Below are 25,275 nucleotides of genomic sequence, written 5' to 3'. Positions count from 1 at the left end.
CCTATGCCTTCAACAAGAGCTCGCCAATAAAAGCAGAAGTCTAGAGTCTACCCTGGTTGAGCAGAGCTAAGCCTAGTTCAGCTGTTCTTCACCCAACTGGCAGAGACATGAGCATAGAAATTGTATTAGTCTGTTTTCATGTTGCTGATAAAGACATACCTGAGACTGGATAATTTATAAAGAAAAAGAGGTTTAATGAACTCACAGTTCTAAATGTCTGGGGAGGCCTCAAAATCATGGTGGAAGGTGGCAGACACGTCTTACATGGCCGTAGGCAAGAGAGAAAATGAGAGAGCCAAGCAAAAGGCGAAACCCCTTATAACATTTCAGATCTCTTGAAACTTATTCACTCCCATGAGAACAGTATGGGGGAAACCACCTCCGTGACTCAATTATCTCCCATCAGGTCCCTCCCACGGCATGTGGGAATTATGGGAGCTGCAATTTAAGATGAGATTTGGATGGGGACACAGCCAAACCACATCATTCCACCCCTAGTCACTCCCAAATCTCATGTCCTTGCATTTCAAAACCAATCATGCCTTCGTATCAGTTCCCCAAAGTGTTAACTCATTTCATCACTAACTCAAAAGTCCACAGTCTAAAGTATCATCTGAGACAGAGCAAGTCTCTCCCACCTATGAGCTTGTATAATTGAAAGCAAGTTAGTTACTTCCTAGATACAATGGAGGTTCAGGGGTTCTTCTCCCTTCACTCTGCACCTCTCTCTCCGGCTGCCTTGTGAAGAAGGATGTGTTTGTTTCCCCTTCCACTATGATTATACGTTTTCTGAGGCCTCTCCAGCCACGCAGAACTGTGAGTCAATTAAACCTCTTTGCTTTATAACTTAACAAATCTCAGGCAGTTCTTTATAGCAGTGTGAGAACAGACTAATATATATGGTAATGGGTCCATATCTTCTTCAGCTATAACATAGGTTCCTTGGTCCAATTTAAGTTTTGCAGGATCCTGTGTTTTGAAGGTAGACCAAGCACTGCATATGTAGACCAAACACTCCACGTAGATAATGGTTCAGATAGACTCTATGAGCAGAAAAGGTATTTCTTCACACAGACCGTATCTTCTGGTACAGATGTATCAAATTCCCCTTTCAGGGTGGAAGGGGTCCAATGTAAGAAATTTGCCACCAAATGACTGATTAATTTTCTTAAGTGTACAATTTTGGGAACTCATAGTTGGTTTCTGTTCCTGGAAAATTGAATGATTATCTGGGACAGTAGCCATATCAGCTTTATCTGGGACAGTATCTGTATCAGCCTTGGCTGAGAGGATTCATCCTATTGATCCCATGCATTACCCCCATGGTTTCCAATGATCATTTTGTTCATGTGCCCAGCTCTAGGGTAGCCAATGAAACAGACTGAGAGATACCAGTTGGTTGAATCAGACATCCCTATTCTGTAAAAGGATTTCTTAATGTCATCCCTGGCCTACAGAAGGTGCCATTACTGAGCTTCTCAACAATGCTTACTGGTGAATTCCCAATTGCTCTGGAAAATGGAATATTCTGTAAACTTTCCTATGAAATATGGATGGATGGTGGAGTTTGGGACTTTATGTAATATATCTACTCATGCACTTTTTTGAGCTTTTTGATCCCTTCTCCTACCATTTCCCATGGAATTTCTGGAATTTTTATTTCGCTTAGTGTGGACTATCACTTTTCTAAGCTTCTAAGAGATATTTTAGAAGCATATTCGCTTAACCGCTTGTCAAATATTAAATTTTGATGAACTCTTTATTGTAATGGGTACATCAGGAAAGGGAACATGGGATGGGAAAAAAAGTACTGATAGTTTTAAAATGTTGGACAAAGGAATTTTTTAAAATTTCAGAAAAGCCTACAATCTTGTCAAATATTAGCTATAAAATGTACACAACATTTTTAAGCACTACACAGTTAAAAAATCTTTTTGCTTCATCTGGGTAAAATTCACACCATTCTGATAAACTATTTAAATCTTGGCATTGCCTTTTGAATACTTTTCCATTTCAGTGACTCACATCTACCTTATAACGACAGTTAACATATGTTGCTGTTCTGTGGCCTTGTCACCTCAAGAAACTACTCTCCATCTCTTATCTCCCAACAGGAAGTCCTTCTGAATGTTTTTTTCTTTAACAGTAATGTTTTATTTGTCTGATTCTCTAATTTTTTCAATTAATCAACTTTCACCGGTATCGTATTACTCACCATATGACCCTCCCTGTGGTTTTAATATCACTTTCTTTGTTTTTCCTTTTCTTCTCTATTCAAACTTGACTTTATAGTCTATAATTTCAAGTGTATATTTACTGACTTTGTACACAGATTCCTTTACTTCCTTAATCTATGACTAAATCAAAATTGCTAATTCATAATTCTGGGTAAACACATACATCTACTTGTCTTCCTCCTTTCCCTTTTCTATTGAGTGTTTCTGGAATAAATTACATAATGATGTTGATGGACTTCTTTACAAACACATGTTAGGCAGTCTGACTCAGAGTAGCAATCAATGCTATTCACCAATTCCTTTACTCCTTTCCCTTTAGCTTCCTATTTAAATATTTATGATGACTATTTTTAACTTTTTCATCTATTTAGTCTTCCAGCATGTCCGTACTAGTTTGCTTTCTGCAGGAAAACTTGCCTTCCTCAATGAGAATGTCATAGGCACTCCGTGTATATTCTCTTAATTTCCTTTTACCTCAAACTTTCTTCAGATATTCAGTCAACTTTGGTCTTTTATTTGTGGATCAAAAACATAAATAGCTCTTAAACCTTGTACTTTGTAACATAGCTGACATACCCTTCCTAATACAAATAATATGCACATGAACATATATTTATTTTAATGTGTGTAGCCCATCTCACTAATGAGCGAGAAAGAGTTAAACAGCAAAACTGTCAACTGCTGTCTCCAGGATTGATGTTTAATAATGATAGGGGGAATTATACTAGACTCTATGTTTCTGGTAAATAGTGGGAAGTTTTTTTTTTTTGCTTGAATACAATTTTTAAAGTAACTTCTAGAAAAAAGCAAATAGAAAAACACAAATAAAGTGGCAGCCACAACAAAAAGGTCCGTAAAGACTTCTCTATTGCTATGTAGCAGAGAACACAGAAGGAAGCACCCAAAGAGGGCTTAGAACAGGTAGACTCGAGTAAATCATAAGGGAATTGCAAATACAGATGCTTATTACCCCTGACTAATAATTAGAAAGGTGGTAAGCTCTTCTGGAGGTTTAGCTTTAATTGAATTAATGAACTAAGGGGCATGAATTTATTGACAAATACATGTAAAGATAACGTAGTATTGTGTTGTGTTTGAAAGTCAAATACATTTGAGAAAAACAAAATCTTCTTGACATGAGAATCTGAAAACTTTTTTCAAGAGGAAAAATATTTTAGTGTAGATCAGTATGAGTTACAGAGGAAGATGATTAATACAATCCACAACAAACAAAATTCAAATAAGACCCGAGAAAAGATATTTCCTTAGTTACACAGGCTAAGGTTTTATCTATTTCTAATTATTTTATTCTCCTTTGTATAATTGAAATCATAACCCTATTACAAAGTGCTGATAATTAATTGTGAGTATATTCCAAAACTCCTAGCTTAAATCAGGAAGAATTAGATACCCTGAACAGACCAATAGCAAGAAACAAGATTGAAATTGTGATAAAAAAAATTACCAACAAAAAAAGTCCAGGACCAGATGGATTCACAGCGGAATTCTACCAGACTTTCAGAAAATTGGTACCAATCCTATTGCCACTACTCCACAGTATAGCGAAAGAGGAAATCTTCTCTAAATCATTCTGTGAAGCGACTATTGCCCTAATACCAAAACCAGGAGAGGACATAACCAAAAAAGAAAACTACAGAACCAAATCCCTGATGAACAGATTTGGTTTTTTTGCTTACTCTTGCTGCAGCTATGCAGACTCTTTTTTGGTTCCATATGAATTTCAGAATTGTTTTTTCCAGTTCTGTGAAGAATGATGGTGGTCTTTTGATGAGAATTGTGTTGAATTTGTAGATTGCTTTTGGCGGTATGGTCATTTTCACAATATTAATTCTACCCATCTACGATTTCTTTCAGCAGTGTTTTGTAGTTTTTCTTTTAGAGGTCTTTCACCACCTTGGTTAGAAATACTTCTAAGTGTTTCTTTTTCTTGTAGTTATTGTAAAAGGGGTTGAGTTCTTTATTTGATTCTCAGTTTTGTTGCTCTTGTTGTATAGAAGAGCTACTGATTTGTGTACATTAATTTTGTATCCAGAAACTTTACTGATTTCTTTTATCAGTTCTAGGAGCTTTCTGAAGAAGTCTTTAGAGTTTTCTAGGTAAATAATCATATCATCAGCAAACAGCAATGGTGACATTCTCTCTACTGATTTGGATGCCCTTTATTTCTTTCTCTTGTCTAATTGCTCTGGCTGGGACTTCCAGTACTATGTTGAAGGGAATATATATATGATGGAATACTACTGAGCCATAAAAAGGAATGAATTAATGGCATTCACAGTGACCTGGATGAGATCGGAGGCCGTTATTCTAAGTGAAGTCAATTAGATACGGAAAACCAAACATCATATGCTCTCACTCGTAAGTGGGAGCTAAACTATGCAAAGGCTTAAGAATGACACAATGGACTTTGGGGACTCAGGGGGAGAGAGTGGGAAGGAGGTGAGAGTTAAAAGACTACAAATTTGTGCAGAGTATACTGCTTGGGTGATGGTTGCACCAAAATCTCACAAATCACCCTAAAGAACTTATTCATATAACCAAACACCACCTGCTCTCTAATAATCTATGGAAATAAAAAATTTTAAAAATGTGAGCATATTCCACAGCAAGGAAAGACTGATTTTTCTCAGTTAATTTATTTTTGTATTATTACATAGTGTGTTTAGTCATTCTCAATTTGTTGTTTTTAAAATTGCAAATAAGTTAAAGCACTCCTTGTTACTACTAAAAACCCACACTAAGAAGACCCCAGATAACTTCATGATGCCCATGAAGAACCTTTTTGGCATAATGGAAATACTGTACATTTTCATAGGGATGTGTACTACACAGGTGTATTTAATTGTCAAAAGTAAATGAACCGTACTCAAGCTTAGTGCAATTTCACTGTATGTTAATTTCACCTGCAGAGCTGTAAACAAATATTGAATTCCTGTTAATAGGTTTGTTTTTCAAAGTAATAAGGGTTAGCAATTCTGAAAAGTACTTTCTCTATATTCTAGGTTCAAAATAAATGTGTTGGAAATAATGGAAAATAGGTTTCTCATGGAAGGAGATGAGAGTTACAGGTATAGAAAGAAGACTAGAATGTACTCTGTGGTATTGAATTGGAATTGGAAATATCAGTTTAAAACCCAGTTTTAATATTGATACACTTATCTATATATTATCTATCTATATTTGGTGATATAGACATATATTTCTGGGTGTACATGTGTATAGATATCTCTATCTCTTTCTCTATCTTAGCTTCTAAATATTGTTCTTCACTGCAAGGAACTAGAATTTCTTGAAGAAAATTTTGATTTGAGAGCTGTTCTAGGGAAAGTAAAAAGTGAGCCTGGGACATTTTTGGGAGTGATATAGAAGTGCTCAAACAATTATGGGGGCATGTTAAAAATATAGGAATCGGTTTGAAGAGCCTTCTACTTGAATAAGAACATATAGAAACCAGCTTGAAGGGGCTTCCACTCGAAAATTTGAACATGAATATAAACAATCAAGGTAATAGATTATAACCCATTGAATAAAATAAAAAATCATGAGTCCACACTGAAATAAATAAATAAATATCAAGACAGAAAGGGAAGCTCTTTCTTAGACTAGAATACCAAATAATAAATATAACATGGGGTTATAATGGGGTTAGAAAATATGCAATGGATGTTAAAACTAGTGGATTAAAGTTTGATAAGAAAAATAATGTTTATGTGGTCTCTAAGTATCTCCACTCTTATTTCTTACTAATTATTGAAGAGAAAATAGTATGTATACTGAGAAAACTGGATGATATACTTTAACCATGTCATCAAAACTAATATCACCAACATTTGACAAAGTGACATCATCTGTCTCAAGCACTTGAGGAAGGCGTAATGTCATTTCAATATTATTTCTATCCAAAATGTGTCACCAGAACCCAATCAATAAACACCAGAAAAACTTATATTTAGGAATATTTTACAAAACAACTAACTTATAGTCTTTATTTTTATATTTATTTATTTATTGGAGACAAAGTCTCACTCTGTCACCCAGGCTAGAGTACAGTGGTGAGATCTTGGTTCATTGCAACCTCTGCCTCCTGGGTTCAAGAGATTCTCGTGCCTCAGCTTCCTGAATAGCTGGGACTACAAGCACACACCACCATGCCTGGCTAATGTTTTGTATTTTTATTAGAGATTTTATATTTTTATTTTATATTTTGTTAGAGATTATTATATTTATAGGTTTTATTTTATATTTTATTAGAGATTATTATATTTACAGGTTTGCCATGTTGCCCAGGCTTAGAGGGTTTTAACCATCTCCTCTAACTAACATTGGCTATCTCTGGCCTATACCAGAGTAAATACACATAGAACAAACTGTTTACTTTTCACAATCTGATTGTCAAAGTAAGGGTAATTTAAACGAGGCTTTTTTTTTTTCTGTCAAGATTGGGAAAACTACCCTTTTTTGCCCTGAAGTTCTTTCTAATAACATGTGTTCCAAAGAGTTGTGAAATACTCAGCGTCTTTCTCTTCGCTACAAAGTAAATGAAATTTGGATTCGAGATACTTCGGTGTCTGTTCTGTGAAAGGGCAGTATATGCAAAGTGGCCCCAAATGCCGAAAGAGCCAGGAAACCAAAGAAGAAGGCAGACAAATCCAGTTCGTAGGCATAAGATGATTCATTAGAACTTACAGAGAGAAGCGCGTGGGTAGTCACTAGACAGGTACATCTGCACACTGCAACTCCCCGCACTCAGGGCTTACATCTCGAGGAAAAAGTACACGTACTCAGAAGGAACGTGTAGGTGGCGGCTGTAGGCACCCAGTCTATTATGTATACAACAATATGAAGGGTTGTTTTGAAAGAAAGGCAAAACTTACAGTGAATGCATGTTACTACATAAGGAGTTACGTTAGTCATCAACTAGACATTTGGAGGCATTCCTGAACACGGGGCTAAACAGATTAGCATTGAAAATAAAGTCCCTCTTGTCCCCACTGTATCTATATTCAGTAATTCACTCAGGGTTTGACACAAATCTTGGGGCTTAAATCTTGGCACTCAGGGTTTGACACACACGTGTGCCCAACTGGGTTTGCTTGGTGGATCAAGAAAAGTGCCTCATTTTAGAAAGATTTACTAAGATCTACAAGATAAGAAAGCAGACAATAAGTTTGAGAAAGTATTAGGAGTTCAGAAGAAAGAAGGAAAAGTGTGTTTTTTTAATTTATAAAATGTTCGGCCGGGCGCAGTGACTCACGCCTGTAATCCCAGCACTTTGGAAGGCCGAGACGGGCGGATCACGAGGTCAGCAGATTGAGACCATCCTGGCTAACACAATGAAACCCCGTCTCCACTAAAAATACAAAAAAATTAGCCGGGCGTGGTGGCGGCGCCTGTAGTCCCAGCTACTCGGGAGGCTGAGGCAGGAGAATGGCGTGAACCCGGGAGGCGGAGCTTGCAGTGAGCCGAGATGGCGCCACTGCACTCCAGCCTGGGCGACAGAGCCAGACTCCGTCTCAAAAAAAAAAAAATTTTTTTTCAAGAGATTATGCATTCGTGTGAAAAATCATTGTAAATCAAATGAGACTGGCAAAGATTGACTTAGTCAACTTCTCATTTAGCAAATATGGAAACAGTCATTGTGTGGGGACAAGGTGACTCTATTTTAGATGCTAAACTGCCGTGTGACACCTAACTACCTTCAAGTCCAGGAATGATTCTGGGGTTTCTGGCCTAGGTATCACTTTTTATTTACAAATTTAGAAACACCGACTTACTGTAAGTTTTACCTTTTCTCCAAAACAACTCTTGCTGCTGCTGCATATATAACATAGGCTATGACGCCGGCAGAATTCTCTCAGCCACCTACATCTTCCTACTTTTTCCTCAGGATATAATCCCTGGGTCGGGGGATTGCAGTGTGGAATCTACCTGTCTTTCAACTGCCAAAGACCATGCTACTGTCTGAAAGTTCCCCAAATAAATCACCCTGTTCTGTTTCTGAGCGCCTTCTGCATTTTAGGAATTGAGCATACCTTTCCCCCTAGAGCTGCTCTCTGTCCTATATTTTTTATCTCAAGTACTGGTACTACCAAGCTAGAAACCTGGGAATCATCTTTTATACTTCCTCCTCCTCTTTCATCCCATATATTCAGTAATCACTAAAGATATTAGTTACAAATATTAATTCTGAAAAAAATTTTTTGTACATATAGATGATTCTAAAATGTTTAATTTTAGATCAATATGCTTGTAGATAATTATAAAATTTACTTATTTATGACATTTGATAATATTAAACGTGAATACAATATTCTTTGTCTTATATATCATGCTATTTAATTTGTAACATACACCCCTTACGTTAAATTAATGTTGAGAGAAAAAATGTGGCCTGTTAACAAATAAATTTATAGATGACATTATGTCATACTTGTAAACTGGAGTTTACTATATGTTTTAATTTGTTAAAATAAGAGGAAACTGATTTTTTATGTTTGGAATTTTTATACTTAAAATATTTTAAAAGTGTAAAATGTCAATACACTTGTTTAATAATTTCTTTAAAATGGAAGAAAGAAGAATGGGTTTTATATCAGCATATTTCTCTGAATATGAAAAGCCTACTTAGTAAAATTCTCCATCGTATTACGCTTTTTTCAAAAATAGGTCTTGAAACAATGGAAAAATAACATGAAGTACTGGGTAAATATTTTGAATAGCTGAATGAAATTTACTGATCAGGTGAAGGCAATCTTGAGGGAAATGTATAACATTATCATTTTATGCTCCTCATTAGGTTATATTTTGAGATCAGTGCTCTTTATGCTTCCTGCCTTTAGCCATGGTTCATTAGAGGAATAAATAAAACAGCATATGACCACAAATAAGGATCATTTAAAATTGTCTAATGATCCAAACCACCATGCTGACAAATGGTATTCAGCTGAGTGGCAAACCGAAGGAGAGGTGAGTCATATGCACATGCCCATCGATTAAACCTCATCCCATGCCTCATTTATACATACACAGAGCTCCAAACTGTTCCCTTTATATTATTTCAATCATCATTTTATTTACTCATCCCAAAGTAGAAATCTGAATGGATACTATCCCAACCTTAAACCACATGCAGCCAGTTGAGAAGTTCTGGGAATCAACGCTGGATGCGTCCTAGCTCTAACTAATATTTTGTGGCTCCAGTCAGGAATATTATGGCCGCCTCAGGCCAGTTTTCTAAATTCCACTTTAAGTAATAAAAAAAGGCAGAAAAATTGGAGACTGACAAAGGTTCTTGGAGAACACAAAATACAACAATTAGAGAAACACAGAAAAAATACCAAACCCTGAAATAGTCAAGAACACAGCATTAACATGGATCAAGGTGTTCTATATTCTTATTACATTTTTAAAGAATTGATTCCAATGATTCCTTTTTTTTAAATGACTTTTTAATTGGGAAAACTATAATGATCCTTGTGGAAACCAGCATAGAAATTCCTAAAGGAAAAATAAAATCAACCATAGGATTATCCACTTTCTGGATAGCTATAGATTATCCAGAGATAACCACTTTTTAAATTCTGGTTTAGGTCCTCCAGTGTTTTATCTAAGTGAATACATCAATAGGCGTATCCACACCCGCACACACCTGTGGAGAGGTAGCTTAGAGTAGTTAAGATTCTCTAGGGCCAGACTTCCTGGGTCTGAATCCTGGCTCTGTCACTTATAAGGTGTGTGACTTTGTACAAGTTACTCGACCTCTCTGTGCTTTAACTTTTACATCTTTAAAGTTGGGAATAGTACTTATGTCATAAGATTTTAGGAGAGTTAAATGGGTTGACATCTGAAATGCCCCTAGAACAGTGCTTGGAATACAGAAAGCAGTATATAATGTTTATATTTTTATTATTATCTCTAATTGTATATAGTTTTACAAAAAGTGACATCACATTGTATGTTATATTAAAGCTTGTGGCTTTCCAATTTGATGCTAGCCCTTTAGGAACATCTGCCTCTTCATCCTTTTCTTATATGTTGGCGTCTTTGAAAGTACTCAATAAATACCGACTTTCTTCCTCCATCTTAACTGTAAATCAATTTAAACACAAGACACACAAGTATGGCACCTGGAGTCCAAAGTGTCAATTTTAGCATGAGGCAAGCTCATATTAGGAGATGTGGCTTATTAGGGGATCCAGTGGCAAGTGGATTTCCTGATCATGAACCTCCAGATAGAAGGACTTTCCATGTTTTCACTGGATTATGTCAATGTTACCCACATGAGTGACTGGGGTATGGAAAGGAAAGGCGTGCTGTGCCAATGGAGCTGAATCTACATAGAAGCAAATCCTAAAAATGAGAAACATATTAATCTTATCCTTTTCTCTTTTTCTCCTTCCACCATGGAAACATTTCACTATTGATTTTTATGTGCCTTAAAAATTATGTACTGTTTGTAATCTGGCTGCTGAAGCATTCTAACAAAGCAGCGAATGGTAACAAATACTATGTATGTATCATCAAGTCAGTCCTTCTTGGATATTGTCCCCACACACATAAACTAAATAAGTAAACTGTATCTATTTTGCTATGTGAAGACTTGGTGACTTTGGCTGTGTTTACATGATGCAACTGTGAATGCATGCAGGTTGATTAAAAATCAGTTGATTTGATGACAACATTTTGTTTTATTTGGTATGACACAGAAATTGCAATGCTTACATATGTAAAGTGGGGAGCTGACCAATTATGCAGGTTGTAAGTCTCCTGAATTTTTTTCTTACTAGGAATAAAAAGAGCATTGAGGACTGAAATTATGTTATTAAATATGAATAGCTACCCTTCATTGAATGTTGATGGCATGCTAGTTTTATATGATACATTTATACACTATACATCTTTTGTCTAACTCTATTGCAATGATTATGGTTGTGTTGGTCATTTTTTTGTCTGGCCTCACATCCATTCTCTCCTATCCTCTGATCCTCTCTGTATCCCAAGAGAATAACTCCTGCAAACTAAGTTTTCTACTCCAATGCCACCTGACTTCCTTTTATGTATGTCAGTGGGAAGTACTGGTGTGAGACTAGGGTTATGGAGAAGGGGAAAGCAAGGTATTTCTGCCTGTCATGGCTTCTTGCACGTCAGCCCTTCCCATTTCTGTTATAGCCTTTGGAGTGGGAGTGACTTTCCACTGTTGTAAATCTCTGAGTTGCCCACAATCCCACATTTTTTTTTTAGCTCTTCTTGTATCATTATAAGAATGAAGAGATGTTTTCCATATAACATCCCTCTATTAAATTATCTATTGTGAGTTCTGTTTTCCTATCAGGACCTTGACAAAGATAGATACTGTTTTCATTTTATAGAAACATTAAGTAACTTGAACAAAAGCACACAGCTAGTTTAAAAACAGGCTTTCAAACAAGTTGTAACTAATTTCATAGCCCAAGTATTTGAACTACTATGCTGCATTCAAGTGATAGTTCAAATGAATACCCAAATGAATACTTTTCATTAATCACCTCTTTCTATTACTTAGCTCAAATTGTCTGCTTTATGGCACTAACTAGCTATCATCATCACTTAATTATCTATCTCTCCCAATTGTTTATAAGGTCACTTGAGAGCAGGCACATTTGATTCATCTTTGTATCCCCAGTACCTACTACTGTGCTTGGAATGTAGTGGAGTCTTAATAAATATTTGTAGAATAAATGAGTAGTAATCACTGTCATTGACAGAGTGACTATTTTATTTCCGCAGCCCTGCAAGGAGTCCTCTGTAAATTTTATAACTCAATCTTCATGACAATCTTGCAAAGTAGGCATAAATATTTCAATATTAGAGATGAGGAATAGGCTCAAAGAGTTCAAACAGCTCACAATTAATCTGGGATTAAACCTAGGCTAAGTGGATTACAAGGTCTGCTATCTTGACTATGTCTAGCTGCCTCCCTACATAAATTTATGTGAAAAAAATACATAAATAAATGTGTTGGAAAAAACTCAAAGCATTTTATTGAATATTCAGTTATTTTTTTGAGCTTTATAAACAGATAAAGTCTTGTCTCTGTGAGAAAAAGGAGCAGCTCAGTATGCCATATATTGAATGAAAATACATATGTTTGTACTTACCTAGACTATGCAGAAAAAAAGAAAGTAAGAATTGGGATAATAATCTGAAGAAATGAAATAGTTGATATTGCTGTCAAAATAAAATCAGAGCTGGACAGTAAAGTGGTAAAATATTTTATTCAGGGACTATTGCAACAGGAGAAAAGAGACCTCAGTGTAGTACTGGGCTCAATTCCGAATGTAGCTTGAACAGATGGAGATTTTTAGCGAAGGAGCAGGTTGGGGGATGAGGGGATGGAAAATTACTAACAGGAAACATCGGGAGTGAGGAGGGACTGTGGCTAAACCAATGTGACAGGACTTTTGCAGACTGAAGGCCAGGATGATCAGATATCACCTGGGGAATTCTGGGGATGTGGAATTTGATCAAATATCAAGACAATCAGATATCAAGAGTGAAGGATTCTCTCTAAACAGACTTAGCAAGATTCCCACTACAATTGGGCAGTAGAGGGTTGGGCACCAAGACTGAGGCCTAGGGGACATAGAGGAGTCAGAACTAGACTTAGGTAAAGGCGTTCATCTTGTTATCAAGTGCGGAAAATGCTCGTTATCCCCATGGTTATCTACTCATTCTCTAGAATTACTTGGTATGGTGTGTGACACTGATGATATTTACAACCAATTCCCCTAAACACAGAATTCAGGTTTCAACTTTAATTTTCTGTTTCTTGGTCTATTATCTAGAGTTAGTACATTATCTAAAGTCATAGGGTAGATATTTTTACTGATGGATTGTTGATGAAAGTGTTTACTTGTGTTTTTGTGAGATCCAGTCTTTGCTTTGCATGGTGAAATCACATGTATGGGTAACATTTTATGGCGCAGTTAAGTTTCTCTCATAGTTTTTCCAAGCAATGCATTCTTAGTACCTCCTCTGAATCTAGAAAATAAAATAATACTTATATTTGTAAAACTGAATTGCAGAATTCATTATTTTATTCTTTAATTTCTGGTGAAAATGAATGAATTTAAGTAAAATAATTTGATAGACAAAATACAAAAAGCCATTGTTGATTCTACATGTAATTCATTGGCACATACTTGCTTGGATTAGTATTGGTTGAAATTGTTTCAGCTGGATACCACCCAAGAGGCTGTTCTCTTCTCACAGAGCTAGGAGCCATTTCAGGATCCTGGAAATAAGGTTTTTGCTGGTGTAACGTTTTTTATTTTCCCCAGGAAAAGGATGATCTCCTAAGTCTTCTTCATGTATGTACTGCTAGCTTTTCTGTAAAATAAGGCCTTTATTTCATTAATTTGAGAGTACAGAATACTGTAAAATTAAACGCACACATTTTTTCCCAGTTGATTTCTAACAATCACAAACTATGTCAATTTACTTAACACTGGGCAAGAGCCCAAACAAAATTTGTTTTATAAAACTTCATATTATTGTTTTATCAAACTTTGTATTATCTTGTGATTGAGACACATCATTAGGGGCTGGAAACCAACAGGTGTCAAAAGCCCCAGAGTTGCTGTTCAGTGGATATAGAATTACAGTCGTGCAAGATGAAAAAGTTCCAGAGATCTGCTATATAACAATGTGTATATAGTTAACAATTCTGTACTGTGCACTTAAAAATTTAGGAGAGTAGAGCTCCTCTTATTTGTGTGTTTTTTAAAAATCCCAGTCAAACAAAAAAAACAACACAACACAGAGCTATGACCAGCAGGCATGGAAGAAATCCAGCAGTTGTGTGAGAAAGCATACTGAAGTATTACCTGTTCCCATTTGAATGCTGAGAAGGAGTTAGGGAAATAAAATAATTCTCCACTTAATAAAACTTCAGCACGTCTTTTTCATTAGAAGTGATGATTGACAGGGATTTGTTGGTGACACTGTGTGGTCCTGGAAGCAGAAGTCACTGCGTAAACAACGCCGTGCTAACAAAAGAGGACTGTTCACATGGCTGGCACTAGCACAACCTCGAGAAGATGAAAAGACAACACACACAATTTCCTGATTGGGGGCCAAGATGGACAACAGTGACTGTGATATTAACTGTTGGATTTCATGGATTTTGTTGAATAAATTGAATAGATTTTGTTAATTTATTTTCCTCCATGAAAATGTTTGAAATGTATCTGAAAATATAAAATATTTTCACTGTATAGGTTGGAAAACTAGGGAAAGTTTAGGGTTCATTTAATCCCATTTAATTCTTTTCAAGTGCTTAGCGTTAAATATTACCTCTTACCTCAGTTAATAGTTTTTTAACCCTTTTTTTCAATACGTCAAAACATTTTGAAACAAATCTTCCAGATATGGTGAAAAACACTGCTCTGGATGGTTACTTAGTGTCACAATTCATGGTGGGAACTCTATAGAATTCCCCTATGTGGTGATTCGCTGTGGCGCTACCTCCAGCTTTTATGCCCTCTGGTTATATATGAAAAAATAGACATTTAATATAGTAATGTTTTTAGCCACAAAGAAGAATGAAGACAGTTTTGACATGGAAGAACAATAAGTGCTCTCCCTTAGTGTTTGATAGGGTGACTATATTGGGCTAAGATAATGGTTAGGAGACAGAGAAGGAAAAAGGGGAAAGAGATTGGGTCGTAAATGCACGAGAAGAAAGAAATGAGGGCAGTTGAGAACAATAATCTATGAATTTTTTCACCACTTACATACCAAGTAAATTGCATTTCCTTCTACACTGTCTGGTTCGATTCCAGCGTGTTTTATTTAAAAGTTTTATCTTTCCCAATGAAAGTTTAAGTTCTTTGGAATCTGGGTCCAAGTATCTTCCACAGAAACATACTTCTCTCACTAGTTTATATTCTCCATAGGCACGTACTTGGCTGTCTTGCTCACTGCTGAATGCTGGTGTGTAGCACCATGACTGGCACAGAGTAGATGTTCAATAAATATTTGTTGTATCCGTGAGACAATGTGTAAAAATAACAAAACTCAAACATTATAGTGCAGTGACTGTTGCCTTAATATTTGTTTGGGATTCAGCACGTTTGTAGAGGCAAAGCAGTTGGTTTTTTAAAAAATTAGTGCCACTCAGGATCACATGTTAAATGGATATTGTTTAAAGGACTTAATTAATTAATGCTGGGGATACTGTTAAGAAATCATTCTAGAAACTAGAATAAATACTGCCAAAGTGAAACACTTTGGTTTTGATACAAAATATTGCCTTAGTTTCACGATGTAAAACAAACAAAATCTTTGATGGGATTAGTAGGATTTATTTGAGTTTAAGTCAACTTTTTGTTTTATATATAAAAATGTGTGCCTGTATATTATACATATGTACATATATTTCCACATATATCTATACCTATTACATATAGCTACCCATAGATATCCATTTATATGTTTAATCTCCTAAGTCTTACATCTTAATTTGCAGTTGTGGGATTATTTTCCAGAACATAGAATTGTTTGTTATTTTTACTAGCCTATTTTCATGATTAAAATTCCATGTCTCCCCAGGTTTCCATGTATCAGCAGTGCCCCAGAAAGTGTTTCCCTTCCTGAGACTCTAGGGAAGCCTTGGAATGCAAATAACTTGAAAAGAGAGCCTGGCCAAAAAAAGATTTTTGAGCCTTGGTAGGGTTACTGAAGCAGGTTTTAGCAAAAACACAACTCAAAGTATGTGTGTTATTAAAAGCAGCTATTTTCATGTAAGTCCTTTGGTACTATTTGTTTTGGCTAGAGAAGTGAAAAACTTTCTTTTAACCATGTGACCATTATTTTGCAAGATGATAACAAACAATTCTAATGTCTTTAATCTCACTGAAGAGTAACTGAAGTTATTTGATGTACCTTTTGAAATAGAAAATCAACAACTAAATCTTCTCTAACACCATGATTTTCTAATCTGTATTAAAAGTATTCCAGGTATTTTTGTAATACAATGGATTTCAATTATGTTGTTCATTTTCAGTACTTACTTCAAAAGAATGATGCTTTACAATTTTGTAGTTAATTTAACATATTTTTTTGTTTGCTTAAAAGGGTAGAAGTAAGACTTACCAAGATTTAAAACATACATAGCTTGGAACACCCTGAAGAGCAACATGGGAGAAACTGAGAAAAGAATTGAAACCCATAGAATAAGATGTCTTTCCAAGTTGAAGGTATGGAATTTTTGTATGTGGATATGTGTGCATGTACACTAGTTTTTAAAATATGACAGTCCTGGTAAAATTGCTCCTATATGCATGACGTGATCTGATATTAATGCCATACTGCCTGATCTATTGATGATTTCTTGCTTTAAAGAAGTTCGTTTTATAACTGAGTGTGTGTCTAAACAGGATTATTGATTCAGGCAAGTTAGTCCTAAATGGCTTTGAGGGACTTAAATGGAAGACAGGATCCTAAAAATTTCCAGGCACACATACTGTGGCAGGATTTATTTTTCTGGATCAAAGGCCATACTCACTCTTGCAGGGTTTTTAACCCAGAGAAGTGTGGGAGTCACTCTTGGAAAATGGCTCATTGCACAGAAATGCTTTGTTGAATTGCATGCAAAGATTTGTATGCAATTATCCAGCAAAACAAATGTTTTCTTTAAGCTTCGGCAACATAACAGTAATTTCCTATAAGAAAAATGGCCATTTTATCAGCTTTTCTATATTTTTTTCTATTTCAGAGAAAAATTTTGTTTTCTAGCTTCAATGTCATTTTATATTCAAACAAAATTTGAATTTATTATAAACCAAGGGATCTGGACATTTTTCTTGATCCTATAGCTAGTGCCTGCAAGTGGTTTCAAAACTAAAACACTGTCACTCATTTCCTCCCTATCAGAAGTTTGTTTTCTATTTATATATGTGTTGGGGAAATTTAAACCTGTATACAAAATTGGAGAATTATGATATAAATCTAAAAAAAATAGACTTGCCTGAAATGTTATGTTAATTATGAAAAACTCTTTGGACTTCAGTTTTCTCATCTGAAAAGGGTAATAACAACATTCCTACCTTATAGGATTCTTTTATGTTTGAAACAATGACTGGAATATCGTAAACTTTCAATAAATATTAGCTATTAATATTAACAGCATTTGTGGAGAAAAGTCAAGTGTTATTTATAAACAAGAGGTCTTTAATTTTTTATTGCTTTGGAGTTTAGCAAGGTTAGATATTGATGTGGATGTTATGACAAAATGCTGTAAGCACAAGTTTATCAGGTAAAAGTGAGAGGCAATTGCTTAATAGCAAGTTAGGTTTCTCTGTTTCTCTGAACTTAGAAATATACTCATTAAGCAAATTCATTAGGAAGCATGAAAGGACTATTTTCAACAAATTTGCTTTAAACTTTGTTGTTGAAATAAGTTGAAAGGGCATTATTGCTAAAAGCTAGTAGGAGTAGCTTCATAAATATAGAGATTATTTAGCACTAGACGTGGGTCAGAATAACCACTGATTTCTTTCACTCTGTGAATAACACCAAACAAGTAGGCAACCCGTGTGTTTTAGGGAAAAAGCAATGGGGTCATGATCCATCTAATTTCCTTTCTTAACATGTTAAGTAGAATAAATTATTTTTCCAAATTTGACTTGTACTTGATTTAGTAGGACTTGTTTTTAAATATAAAATCTGATGTATAAAACTATGTGAAAATAGTTTACTCTCAAGAATATGCTCTGAGAAGGTTTACAGTGGGAAGACAGAATATCCACAAATGGTATTTAATATAACAAAATAGCTAGAGATATGGCCATACTATGCTGTTGTCAATCACAGTTTTGATTCACATTAAGATTGCTATTCAAATTTCTAGGTCCTTTTCACATAAATTTCTATTTAGGTTTCCCAAAAATAATTGATAAATTTTGGCTTAGGTGTATTGTGTGGTCTGAATGTGTCCCATCCAAATTCCCATGTTGAAATCCTTACTTCTAAGGTGATGGTAGTAGGAAGTGGGGCCTTTGAGAGATGATTAGGTCACAAGGGTAAAGCCTTCATGAATGGGTTCAGTGGCTTTATAATAGAGGACTAAGAGAGATTCATTGCATTTTCTGCCATGTAAAGACACAGTGAGAAAGATGGCAGTTTATGAATCAATATGTGGGGCCTGTGAGCCAAAAATAAAATTCAACACTCCCACCACGCTCCCCCACCACCCCTGCCAGCACTGAATGGACCTCCTCTTGGTAAAGAGCATTCCAAAGTTAACCTAAAAAACAAGTTTAGGCTGTGATGGGAAAGAGGTGTTGGACATGCCTAGTTATACCCTCCTCTCTTTTGGAATTCAGGAATAACCAACCAGCATTAACATCAACACAGACCTTAAGTCTGAAAAGAAACATTTATATCTATTCTCTATGAAGCCTGCTTACCTACAGGCTTTATCTGCATGATAAAACCTTGGTCTCCACAAAACCCTTATTGTAAACAAGAAATTATTTTTTATTATTGATAATAACTCTTCCAACCAATTGCCAGTCAGAATATTTTAAAATCAAACTGTGACCTGCAAGTTCCTGCTTTGAGTTATCTTGCCCTTCACAATTGAACCAATGTAAATCTTATGTGTATTGATTGATGTATTATGTCTTCCTAAAATGTATAAAAGCAAGCTGTACTCCACCTTGGACACATGTTTTTAGGACCTCTCTGAGGTTGTACTGTAGGCATGCCTTAACTTTGGCAAAATAAACTTTCTAAATTGATTGAGACCTGTCTCAGATACTTTTGGGTTCACAGATTAGCAACCATGAGAGGATTCTGAGTGGAGATGCCCCTGACCTTTGATAAATCTCCTATGGGTACTTGGTACCAGCCTGAGCTAACCTTATGGCTCAAACTGATAGGACAATTTGCTGAGGCCTGGGAGCCCCCACCCACTCCAGAGAATCCCGGATCTCCTTAAATTTGGTCAAGATCTAAAGTTTATTTCTCTCTACAACTTCTCTTTTTGAGTTTTGTGTCCAACAAAGGAGGCAAGTTTCCTGCTCCCATGACAATGGAGAATGGGCAACTCCTTTCTGGAGTTTCAGCTAATTTCCAACAGGGAAGGCATGTTTGAGCTTTTTGTTTGTTTGTTTGTTTTTCTGCTTCTAAGATAGTAAACAGCAGTCTTGAGCCAGGATCTCATTCCTAGATAAGTAGCAGACTTGTTTTTTTTTTTTTTTTTGTCTCAGAGATTCTTCTTAATTACTAGAAATTAGAATTGACAGCCAGCTAGTCTTAATTTCTCCTTAGCATTAGAGTGCTCAGTAATTGTATTGTTGGGGTTTTTTGTTGTTCTGTTGTTTCTCCCATCAGATTTGACCAACTCTACCCAACTTGGTCAAATTCAAATGAGAATTCCAAAGTATGAGCAGCCAGGCCTCTGAAGTTGCTAAAATTCCTCATAGCTGAAAAAACGAAAACAAACAAATTATGTACTTGGTTTCTGTTGCAGTTTTCTGTCTTAAAAAGACAATTGTTCTATCATTTTCTTTTCTTCTACCCTATTTCTCCTTCCCCCTTCACTGTCTGGTACCAAAAAAAATCTAGAGAAGGCATGAAATGACTTGAACACCTTAAAGCACTCAGAACAAAGGCATCACTCACCCTTTGTTTCTTTGTGGAGTTTCAAGAGTCATGGGCAGATTCTTCTTAAGGTCTAAAGTGTTCTTATTCAAAGGTAAATAATTTTTGTCTAATTCAGAGGTTATTTAAGGATTATATACAAAATGAGGTAAAAAGGACCAGGAAATAAGAGATGCAAAGAAAGTTATAAATATAAAGAGGTATTTTTGGTAAGAAAGCTTAAAAGAAAAGTAATTAAAAAAAAAAAGAAAAGTAATTTTATATGATTAAGAATCTTGCACGATGAATTTTTGTCCTAAAACAAAATGACTCATTAAGAAAGAGAAATATTATGTCAAACTAGAAAGTCCAAGAATGTTGTGAATGGCCTGTGTAAGTTGTAATAAGATTAGTAAAACAAGAATTTATTAAAATGTTATGTGATTTAGTTGGCTACAATGAAAATAAATTATAAGAAATAGTTTTTCTGAAAATTGAATTTTGATATTAAAAATACACTCATACAACACTAAATAATTGGTTAGAACATGATTTATTAAAAATGTTGAGTTAATCTTAATGCAGGAACCTAAAAATTTTTGAATTCTGTAATCTGTTTCTTTTAAAAATTATTTAGATTGATATCTCAGAACCTGTGCCCTGCTGCTTCAGTTTTTTCTCTTTTGAGAAGGCCTGGAATAGTAACTCTCTCCTTCAATTTTTTTGACTCCTGTAACTTCTTCTTTTTGTTTTTGTTTTTTCTGAGGCAGGGCCTCACTCTGTCCCCCAGGCTGGAGTGCAGTGGCACCATCTCAGCTCACTGTACCCTCAACCTCCCAGTCTCAAGAAATCCTCCCCTCAGCCTTCTGAGTAGCTGGAACTACAGGTGTGCACCACAAAGCCAATTTTATTTATTTATTTATTTATTGGTTTTTTTTTTATAGAGATGGAGTTTCGCATGTTGCTCAGGCTGGTCTCGAACACCTAGACTCAAATGATCTGTCTGCCTCAGCCTCCCAAAATGCTAGGATTATAGGCATGAGCCATGGTGTTCTGGCCTGACTTTTTAAGTTGATATTTGAAACTAAGAAACAGAATTTTTGAAAACAGGGAAATGAAAAATATTTTGGATCTACTTTTGTCTGTATGTCTGTTATAGCTATATATTTATATGTGTCATGTAGAAGTGATATTTCACTAACAATTTTTATGAAAGACCTCTAATCACTTGGCTAAAAGAAAAGTAAGTGCTTTTCAGACTGAAGGAAGCTACCTAAGATGCCTTTTAATTCATATGACCTTAGTAGTTTTGGGTAAGATTAATTTGGTAAATTTAACATAAAAAATACCTCCAGTAATTTAAAATCTTAAAGTCATGTTATGTTAAATTAAATAACCCCTATTTTTTTCACTGGGAACTGGGTTACCATAAGTTAAAATAGTAGGAGAGTAAATGGTGTTTTTGGTAAAATTTATAAAAATACAATGATGTAGCTTTTGCTAAAGAATTTTTTTTTCTAATTTAGAGACTAAGAATTATTTTAATTAAAGATAAAAACATTATATAGATAAAACTAAATGAATAAAGAGAGAAATTAAAAGATGAATGATGAAAAACCTTGACTCCAGTCTGGCTATGTGGTTACCTATGGTAGGGAGCTGCAGCTGAGCTACATTCAATTACAAAAGGTAAAATTCATTAGAATTAGGGATGGATTAAGATCCTGGGTATTTGGCTGTCTAAATGCATAAGGAGATGCAAACTAATAAGAAAAAAAAAAGCAAAAATATTCAATCTCTTGGTTATTGTTATCTGTAATAGCTAAATGAATGTACAAGAATGCTGGGTTGATCCTTAAGGCTGGACCAGGCCCAGATGTGTGTCTTTCCCAGCTCAGGCCACCAGCCTCCAAGCTACCCACAGAAAGAAAAATTAAACCAGGGCAACAAAAGTCACCTCTGAGACCTGTGGTTACCAAGAAGATAGTCAATGTGTGGGAAGGGCAAAACCAAGTAACTATTAAAGCCAGAGGGTATAATGCAAAGTAATTGTTCCTTTTGTAGATCGATATAATCAGGTTCTTGAGAAACCTTAACTACTTTAAGGAAAGAATCCTTTATTTTAAAGGCTACAAAACGAAAGAGCTTGTTTGGATTGATGCAGGATTCACAAATCATGATTAAATTGCTGATGAGTATATGTGACAAATGTGTAGGAGGTTATTCCTAAGACAGCAACCTGCCTAATTGACTGGATAATTGCTACTGTAAGGTCTGTTTACCCTGGAAATGGGACTTCCCAACCATCCCTATAAAATGCCAAGTGGAGCACCCCAGATGATGCAGTTGATATGCTTCACATGCAAGCCATGTGAAAGTGTATAACCGGGATATTCTCCCATTGAATATGACTAGTATCCAGGTCAGTGTCCTGTGACCTCTCTCCTCCCCTTTGCTCACTGTCCTGGAGTGGCACTGGCCTCTGAAGTAATTCTTTTTTGGTCTTGGGACTAGTTCAGGGGGAACTGGGTGGGGGAAGTCCCTCCTGTCCTAAGTGCAGTTGCACTGTACAGAACACTCCAAGGGCCAATGGTAATTCAGCACAGAAAGAGGGAGGGCCCCCAGGTCAGAAAGAGCTCCAGAGACCTCATGGCATTGTAGCGCAGGGTGGTGGGCCAAGGTTAGGACACTGCATAAAACAGGCAATCCCACTACCTCTACCTACTCATGCCAGGAGAATCCATAACTACCTAGAGTGAGTAGGCATCTATCCAGCCTAGCAGTAGGATTGATGTCTGTCCAGCCTGGAAGAGGGGCAGTAGGTGACTCCCTCCCCTTCTGTTGTAAATACTGTAATTATCAGATAATTTAAGTTATTCTCATTTGTAACTGCATTTCTGGTTCAGGCCAGAGTCCTCTGGTATTGAAAAAAAAGACTGAGTCCTGTCCCCATTTCTCTTCTCTTTCCCATAGATTCCCCCACCTTTCAAACTGTTTTGTATCTATTTCAAAGGAAGATATACCTGAGACTGGGTAATTTATAAAGAAAAAGGGGTTTAATGGACTCACAGTTCCACATGGCCGGGGAGGCCTCACAATCATGATGGAAGGCAAAGGAGAGCAAAGCCATATCTTACATGGTGGCAGGCAAGAGAGCATGTGCAGGGGAACTGCCTTTTATAAAACCATTAGATCTTGTGAGACTTATTCACTACCATGAGAAAAGCACAGAAAAACTCACCCCCATGTTTCAATTACCTCCCACAAGTTTCCCCCCCTGACACATGGGGATTATGGGAGCTACAATTAAAGATGAAATGTTGGTGAGGACACAGCCCAACCATATAATTCTGCCCATGGCCACTGCCAAATCTCATGTCCTCACATTTCAAAACCAATCATGCCTTTCCAACAGTCCCCCAAAGTCTTAACTCATTTCAGTATTAACACAAAAGTCCTAGCTTAGGAGCCAATAGAATCAAAAGGAAGTTAGTTACTTCCCAGATACAATGGGGGCACAGGCATTGAGTAAATACACCCATTCCAAATGTGAGAAATTGGCCAAAAACAAGAAGATAGATGCCCCATGCAAATTTGAAATCAGTGGGCAGTCAAACCTTAAAACTCCAAAATGATTTCCTTTGACTGCATGTCTCACATCCAGGTCACACTGATGCAAGAGGTGGGTTCCCTTGGTCTTGGGAAGATCCACCCCTGGAACTTTGCAGGGTACAGTGCCCCTCTCCTGGCTGCTTTCACAGGCTGGTGTTGAGTGTTCTGTGGCTTTTCCAAGTGCGCAGTTCAAGCTGTTCATGGATCTGTCATTCTGGGATCTGGAGGATGGTGGCCCTCTTCTCATAGCTCCACCAGGCAGTTCCCCAGTGGAGACTCTTGTGTGGGGGCTTCAACCCTACATTTCCCTTCCATTCTGTCCTAGCAGAGGTTCTCCATGAGGGTCGTACCTCTGCAGCACACCTCTGCCTGGACATCCAGGTGTTTCCATACATCCTCTGAAATCTAGGCAGAGGTTCCCAAACCTCAATTCTTTACTTTTATGCACCTGCAGGACCAACCAAAGCTTGAGACTTGCACCCTCTGAAGCAATGGACTGAGTGTATATTGGCTCCTTCTGGGTCCCATGCCTGGGACCCAGAGCACTAAGTCCAAAGACTGCACAAGAAAACCATTTTTTATCCTCCTAGGCCTCTGGGCCTTTGATGGGAGGGGCTACTGTGAAGACCTATCACATGTCCTGGAGACATTTTCCCCACTGTCTAGGTGATTAACATTTGGCTTCTCATTACTTATGCAAGTTTCTGCAGCCAGCTTGAATTTCTCCTCAGAAAATGGGTTTTTCCTTTTTTAATCACATCATCAATCTTCAAATTTTCCTTTTATGCTTTGCTTCCCTTTTAAACGTAAGTTCCAATTTCAGACCATATCTTTGTGAATTAATAAAACTGAATGATTTTAAGAGCACCCACTTCTTGAAAGCTTTATTTTGAAATTTCTTTCACCAGATACCTTAAATTATGTCTCTTAAGTTCAAAGTTCCACTGATCTCTAGTGCAGGGGCAAAATGCTGCCAGTCTTTTTACTAAAGCATAGCAAGAATCACCTTTGCTCCAGTTCCCAATAAGTTCCTCATCTCCATCTGCGACCACTTCAGCCTGGACTTTATTGTTCATATCATTATCAGCATTTTGGTCAAAGCCATTCAACAAGTCTCTAGGAAGTTTCAAACTTTCCCACATCTTCCTGTCTTCTGAGCCCTTCAAGCCTCTAGGAAGTTCCAGACTTTCCTACATTTTCCTATTTTCTTCTGAGCCCTCCATACTGTTCTAACCTCTGCTTATTACCCAGTTCCATAGTCACTTCCGCATTTTTGGGTATCTTTACAGCAGCACTCCACTCTCTATACCAATGTACTGCATTAGTCCATTTCATAGTGCTGTGAAGAAATACCTGAGACTGGGTAATTTATAAAGAAAAAGAGGTTTAATGAACTCACAGTTCCATATGCCTGGGGAAGCCTCACCATCATGGTGGGAGATGAAGGAGAAGCAAAGGCATGTCTTACATGGTGGCAAGAGAGCATGTGCCAGGGAACTGCCCTTTATAAAACCATCAGATCTTGTGAGACTTATTCACTATCACAGAACAGCATGGGAAAACCCACCCCCATGATCCAATTACTTCCCACTGGGTCCCTCTCACAACATGTGGGGATTATGGGAGCTACTATTCAAGATGAGATTTTGGTGGGGACACAGCCAAACCATATCACATGGTAAATTTGAACGTTAAGTGCTACATGGGCACTCCAGGTGACATTAATACCACAGAAACACAGCCTGATCAAATTTGCTGTCCTCATGGGTCTTACAGATGC

General features: G+C 36.5%; 1 protein-coding gene across 11 annotated transcripts in view; it reads left to right on the top strand.

Moving 5' to 3' along the window:
- Positions 1-25,275, top strand: part of SLCO1A2 (solute carrier organic anion transporter family member 1A2) — a 158,775-nt gene that overhangs the window by 79,195 nt on the left and 54,305 nt on the right. For 8 of the 11 annotated variants that reach the window (XM_077952614.1, XM_028828876.2, XM_077952617.1 and 5 more), the window contains one exon: positions 16,374-16,495. In XM_077952614.1, coding sequence (XP_077808740.1) covers positions 16,436-16,495 — 60 coding nt within the window. In that variant the 5' untranslated portion in view covers positions 16,374-16,435. 11 annotated transcript variants of the gene reach the window in all.

The sequence above is a fragment of the Macaca mulatta genome, chromosome 11, assembly GCF_049350105.2.
Source record: "Macaca mulatta isolate MMU2019108-1 chromosome 11, T2T-MMU8v2.0, whole genome shotgun sequence".
Classification (NCBI taxonomy): Eukaryota; Metazoa; Chordata; class Mammalia; order Primates; family Cercopithecidae; genus Macaca; species Macaca mulatta.
This window is presented reverse-complemented; position numbering and strand designations above follow the sequence as displayed.